The 6,723-nt window shown below is 32.9% G+C and overlaps 1 protein-coding gene across 1 annotated transcript; it reads right to left on the reverse strand.

The window, feature by feature from the left end:
* Positions 1-3,408: 3,408 nt before the first annotated feature.
* LOC139482600 (toll-like receptor 6) lies at positions 3,409-5,913 on the reverse strand. The gene has a single exon (XM_071266513.1). The coding sequence runs from the start codon at positions 5,911-5,913 to the stop codon at positions 3,409-3,411; it is 2,505 nt and encodes an 834-aa protein (XP_071122614.1).
* Positions 5,914-6,723: the final 810 nt, after the last annotated feature.

Consider the following 6,723-nt stretch of genomic DNA (forward strand, 5'->3'; position numbering starts at 1 on the left):
AGTAAATATCTCTGTTCTGTACAAATAACTACCTTTACACATATTAGGTGGTACCCATATATGTGGTACTGTTGGAACAGAATATATGTGCTATTTTAAACACATAACATACATCAACATTTATTATTGAGAAAGAGTGAGACATTACAAAAACAATGTCTATTCAAATCAATCTCAGAATTTGAATTTTACTCCCTATCATATCAAAATCCATTACTGTGTCATCACCGCAAATTATCAATCTATTATGCACATGAAGTAGCTTCAACGGTCACTTTTAACTGTAGAGGAAAAACCCAAAACAAATAGGTCAGTTGTGTTGATTTAAATAACTTTTAGTGAATAATTACTAGTAAAACAGATTTATAAAAGAAATAATTCTAGAATAAGATACAGATATTGAGCTGTCCAAACGTTATTCATATATCATAACCTTTATTTATCATACATATTTTTATTTTATTTGGCCATAAGTAAATAAAATCATTGATACACTCATTTGATTTATTGTATGTTCAATGTGCGCAATGAATATACATCTACATATTTGTTTTGTTTGATTTCAAGTAGGAATTATGTAAACAACAAACAACAAGTAAATTTGAAATTTGGCTGATTATTTGTCAAGGCATTTATTCAACACTATTCAGCAATATAAACCAACAAACAACTGACGTCAACAAACTTGCTAACAAGTTAAATCTTAATGACAATTGGTCACTGAAGGGAAACAACTGTGAATGCAAAACAATGTATAGCTGCTAGACAAATCCATAACAGTTTAATGAACGATATTTGAATAAATCACTGCCAGTTGAATCATGCTGATGATGACATCCAACCGAGCATCCAACACACTTTCTATATAGAACGGAACGTCATGACGATAGACATTTTTTTGTTAAAGCATCTGACATATTTGATGATACATAACAATATAATTGTAACATTCAATACATATGAATCTGTTCGCCATGTAATATGAAAAATAAACTAAAAACAGCAGCAATTGTGTATGTTAAAGGGAAGAAGGATGGGTTGTGCAATCTTGTTGAAAAATAACCATGGAATAAATATTGAACGGGAACACGTGTTTAAATATGACCAAAGTCTACGAGGCGGATCAAAGCATATTATTTCGTATGTTGGAATACTGGTATATAGTTGCATGGATATATAGATGATGTTCTCTCACTAAATAGTTAAAACTTCGTTGACCATGATGAACGCATCTATCCCATCGAACTAGAGATAAGGGACACAACAGATACAGTTACATGTAAAAAGTAAAATCGCGAAAATACTGTACTCCGAGGAAAATACAAAACGGAAAAGTCACTAATCAAAAAGGCAAAATCTAATGAAAAACACATCAAACGAATAGACAACATCTGTCATATTTCTGACTTGGTACATGCACTTCCAAATGTAGAAAATGGGGGATTGAACCTGGTTTTATAGCGCTAAATATCCCACTTGTATGACAGTCGCACCAATCGCAATCATACGGATGCTTCATATCTTGACTTACTTCTAGAAATTAGCAATGATGGTCGGTTGAAAACATTTACGACAAAAGAGATCATTTCAGTTTCCTAATTGTGAACTTTCCATTTCTATGTAGCAACATTCAGCTGCGCCTGCATACAGAGTATATATATCCCAATTGATACGGTATTCCAGGGCTTTTAATTCATATCATGATATCCTTGATAGATGGCTGCTGCTCACAAGGAAACTATTAAAGAGTTCCAAATTGTGAAGTAGACATCATCCCTGTGTAAATTTTACAGACGCCACCATGAATTGGGGGACCGTTATGGAATTACCGTTTCACAGATGATATTGGATATGTTCCTTATGTCGTAACTACAATCCACCTCCCTTTTCATCACGAATGTGACTTACCGAATTAGAATATTTATCGGGTTTGTATTAACATGAGCATTACGACGGTTACCATACGTGGAGCTGGATCTACCAACCCCGACGGAGCACCTGAGATCACTCCCAATTTTTAATGGGGTAAGGGTTGCTTTGTTTTTTGTTTTCTATGTTGTGTCTTGTGTACTTTTTTTCGTCTGTTTGTCTTTTAATTTTTTAGCTATGGCGTTGTCAGTTTATTTTCGATCAATGAGTGTGACTGTCCCTATGGTATCTTTTGCCCATCTTTTAATTAACGAACCGTAAATAATGAACTGACGAACATTTTAGACACACTAAACAAATAAATGTATTTTTGATGCAATAAATCAATAAGATAATTAGCTCATTCAATTCTATTAATTTCGTTGTTTGAATATGGATAAGCGTTATTGGCCGGAGATGAATTTTTCTAATGTTAGAACGCATCTATTTGTAATATATATAAAACACCACCATGCAGTTATAAACATCACATTTATTTATCAAATGAAATGCATTCGGTACGAGTTTTGACAATAAACTACTGTCCAATGATGATTGGGGCTCAAATATTTAAAAAACAAAATCTAAATACAAAGGTAAAAAGAGCTGGTTCAATCATATGAGATGATGAATAGAGCCAAATCTGGACAATTAATTTATGCCAAACTTCATCCTTTAATTCAAAAACATTTAACACATTTGAGACATATGAATCATATTTCCGATTCTTAAACAGAATGCATGCTCCTCATTTTGACATACTGATAGCTCGACGAATGCATGAGCATTGGTAATAAATAAAGATTAAAAAATCTTACCTATTATGAAGTTGAATGCATACTGAAATTTCTAATTTAAACATTTGATCTGTACAGTCGGTTTGCATTTGAGAATCATTATGTAGAAAATTACGTTCTAACTTGGTAAGGCTGAGTTTGCCTCAGATACATTAGACTATTTTAAAGTTCTGTTTAAGTTGTATTGACAAGTATTGCTCTTAACTTTTCTATATAGATATAGGAAGATGTAGTATGAGTGTCAATGAAACAAATCTCGACCCAAGGCACAATTTATAAAATTAAACCACTGTAGGCCTAAGTACGGTCGTCAATACGGAGCCTTGGCTGACACCGAACTGCAAGCTTTAAAGCAGATCTGCAAGACAAATATCATATACTCAATAATTTATATGTTAGCAGTGACATGTATTATCATTGCAGTATGGACATGCAGTACCAGTGATTTTTATTTATACCTGTGCTATTGTTGTATGCATCCCTTTACTTTGAAAATACATGAATGTATAAAATACAATGGTAATTTGCACGAGTTTATCAACTAACAAAATTATTGTTAAAATTAATTACTTTTGTGAAAAAGAAAAACAAAACAAAAAACGTTCTGTGTACTTTTTTTTTGAAGTGCATAATTTCAGCATCATTATGTGTTTCAATGAACTTTTATGGTATATGCATTGTCTTAATAATTTTTATAACGATATTATGTGTTTGTAATCAACCCATCAGTGAGCAGCATCCTCAGTTTCCTCCAAGTATCATCCAAATACTTTAGATTTTCCGGCCATTGTACAATAAATGCATAGTTCCAAATGTACGAAAACTCTACAGGAATATCAGTAATTGTTATATCTTTTGTAATGATAATAATACGCTCCAGATTCTTTGTAATTCTTTCATGTTTTGCCCTGCCAAGTTCGAACATGCAATCATGTGACGATAGGAATTCGGGCGTGATCAGAAATATAATGGACCTGCTGTTTTGAATGCTCTCTGCCTCGTTGTCCGCTTGACTCGGTCCAACTAAAAAATCTCGATCTTTAATACACATCGTCAGTCCCCACTCGATCTCAAGTTTAGGTATTAATACATTTTTAATCCAAATGACAATATCCCCTTCATATGATATATACACGTCATATTGGTAAATCCTCCAGACTTTGCGCTCAACAACACGGCGAATAACTCCATAGATAGAGAAGATGATTTTCCATCTCCTGTTATAGGCAAAAAGTAACAGTGAGATCGTTATGAATGTCGATAATAATGTTGATGCAAAAGTTAACCACATAGTATTCTTACAGTCAGCAAACAACTCATATAAAGAGTTGTACGCAATAAATGTATCAATTACTGTGCCGTTGGACAATTTACATTTATACGATCGGCTGTCTAGATCAACTTTTGTAGTCTGTATCCACCTTATAAAGTCTATATTGTCACAATTGCACTCAAATGCATTATCAGTGAGTTGTAAAGTCATTCCATGGAGTTCTTGCATCTTATCTGCCCAGTCTCTGATAGCTGAACTTACACTTGTTAATCGATTCTTCCTTACGTCCAGCATTTGTACTTTAGTATGATCACTCAGTTGTATCGGAATAGACTGGAATGAATTTTTACTTAAATAAAGATATGTCAAGTTTGGCATTGGATTTAATAAGTCGTCTGGAAAAAACCAAATATCATTTTCAGATATATCCATTGACTCGATAGATCTTATACTGTTAAAGAATTGATTTCCGTATAGTCTAATTGCAGTATCTAGGTCGGCGTTTTTCCATACAATCGTTTTCAGAGTGTGATAGGGAGAACGTTTTAATTGATTCCATGCAAATGAATAATCTCCACCATTAGAAATAAATGTTTCCAGTCGAATTTGAAAATCAATCATAGGAGCATTTATGTTTGAATAAGATACATCCAGATATGTAAAGCTGTTATTTTTAGGAACTAATAAATAAATTGCAGGGAAAGAATTTGCTATTGTGTAACTGACATCTAATTTTTCAAGTGACTTTGGTAATATCACACAACTGTGAAATGAACAATTAAAATCTAAATTTGAAGTACCTGAATATTTTATATCATAGTTGACAGCATTATATGAATAGTCGAACGATTTTAATCTAACAGTTTTACGGAAAAAATATTGTATCTCATTTAGTTTCTTCTCGCTAAAAAGCAAAAACCTGTTCCCTTTAAAGGAAATATGTCGTAAACATTTCAGGTGATCGAGGGAAAACAAAGATCCAGGCTCATAATCAACAATTCCATTTTCTGATAAATCTAGATTTTCTACACAAATTGTTTTCAGGTTCTTCATTATGTCCACTGTAATTGTCAGAACATACGGGATATCAACCCTGTCAATACTAACGTCACTCACATGACCGAAGTTTATTGTCGTAATACTTTTATTACGGTATGGTTGTAACAGCTCCAATGCATGCTTCAAATGCATGAATGTTCCAGAAAAATCTATAACATGAAGATTTGGAAACTGCAGCAATGCGTTATCGTCTGTGACAACAAAGTGCAACCGACAATTTCTGATAGTCAGCTGTTCTACAGAGGATGAAAACCTCTGAAAGATTTCATTCGACAAGCGAACTAAATAACATGAGTCGAAGTGTAATTCTTTAAGAGTGGTCATGTGACCGAATCCACTTCCAAAGTGTGGCAAAGGCATCATATCGATTCCTAAGAACGACAACTCCGTCAGAATACCGAATGCATGATCGGGATAATTATAATCAGCAACAAAGTCTATCGGTTGAGGCATATTTCTCCTGATATCCAATTTCGTTATGTTTTTAATTGGATGAAATAGTTCTGCGGAATAAACGTTAGATAGATTAAGTATATTTTCAGACATGTCCAGTATTGTAAGTTTGTGTAGTCCTTGAAATGAGTTGTTAGATAAATAATCAAGTTGATTTTGTCTCAAGAAAAGTTCTTGCAAGTATTTATAATTAACAAAAGAATTGTTCCAAATCATTCGTAGCAGATTAAAACTCATATCTAAAACTTGAATATCTCCCGGTAAATTCTGAGGTATAAAAGTCAGTCCTTTGTTTTTACAATCTGCTATTTTTACTTCCTCATTTTCCTTCAATTCATATTTGATATCGCAGACTGATGCATGTACGAATTCATTACAGATGATGATAATAGATAATACTGAATACAGTATAATCCCCTCCATATTGTGACCTGAATATCTGAAATACACTTCGTGAAGTACTAGATGTTAAGTAATCCTCTCCATATTGTGACCTGAATATCTGAAATACACTTCGTGAAGTACTAGATGTTAAATAATCCCCTCCATATTGTGACCTGAATATCTGAAATACACTTCTTAAAGAACTAGATATTAAGTAATTCTCCGTAGTTTACATCGTATTCTATCATACACAGATAGGTTTTAAGTTACACATTTAAACACAGTCATGTAATGACAGTACTTTTGCACGCATCAATAAAACACATTATATAATTTGTAATTTCTTTTCTATGCCTTTTTGTGTTTCTTTGTTACATATTTGTTTAATATTAAGATGAATAAAATAATCACACAATGTTGACTGCTATACCTCTTTATTGACATTTGTACCTATACGTCTATTTTTTTTGTTCACTCATCGTTGTCAATGTAATAGAATTGAATTTGACAGTAATACAAATAAAAGGTTAAGAAAGCTAGAAAACCAGGTTAAATCCACCATATTCTACGACAGAAAATGCCCGTACCAAGTCAGGAATATGACAGTTGTCATCCATCTGTTTGATGTGTTTGAGCTTCTGACTTATTTACCCCCCGTTTTACAAAATTTGCCCTTAAAAGAAATATTAGATATACACAGATGATAAAAATAAAACAGTCGTGATCCGGAGTTGCAACACACAGCCACATCATTAAGGTATAACAATGCATCAATTCTTCTGTATGTTAAATAGATTTTCGATATACACAGATGATAAAAATAAAACAGTCGTGATCCGGAGTTGCAAC

The sequence above is a fragment of the Mytilus edulis genome, chromosome 7 (genome assembly GCF_963676685.1).
Source record: "Mytilus edulis chromosome 7, xbMytEdul2.2, whole genome shotgun sequence".
Taxonomy (NCBI): Eukaryota; Metazoa; Mollusca; class Bivalvia; order Mytilida; family Mytilidae; genus Mytilus; species Mytilus edulis.

Excerpts from the sequence above, each read along its gene's own strand:
- LOC139482600 (XM_071266513.1), bottom strand. The coding sequence starts at position 5,913 with ATGGAGGGGATTATACTGTATTCAGTATTATCTATTATCATCATCTGT.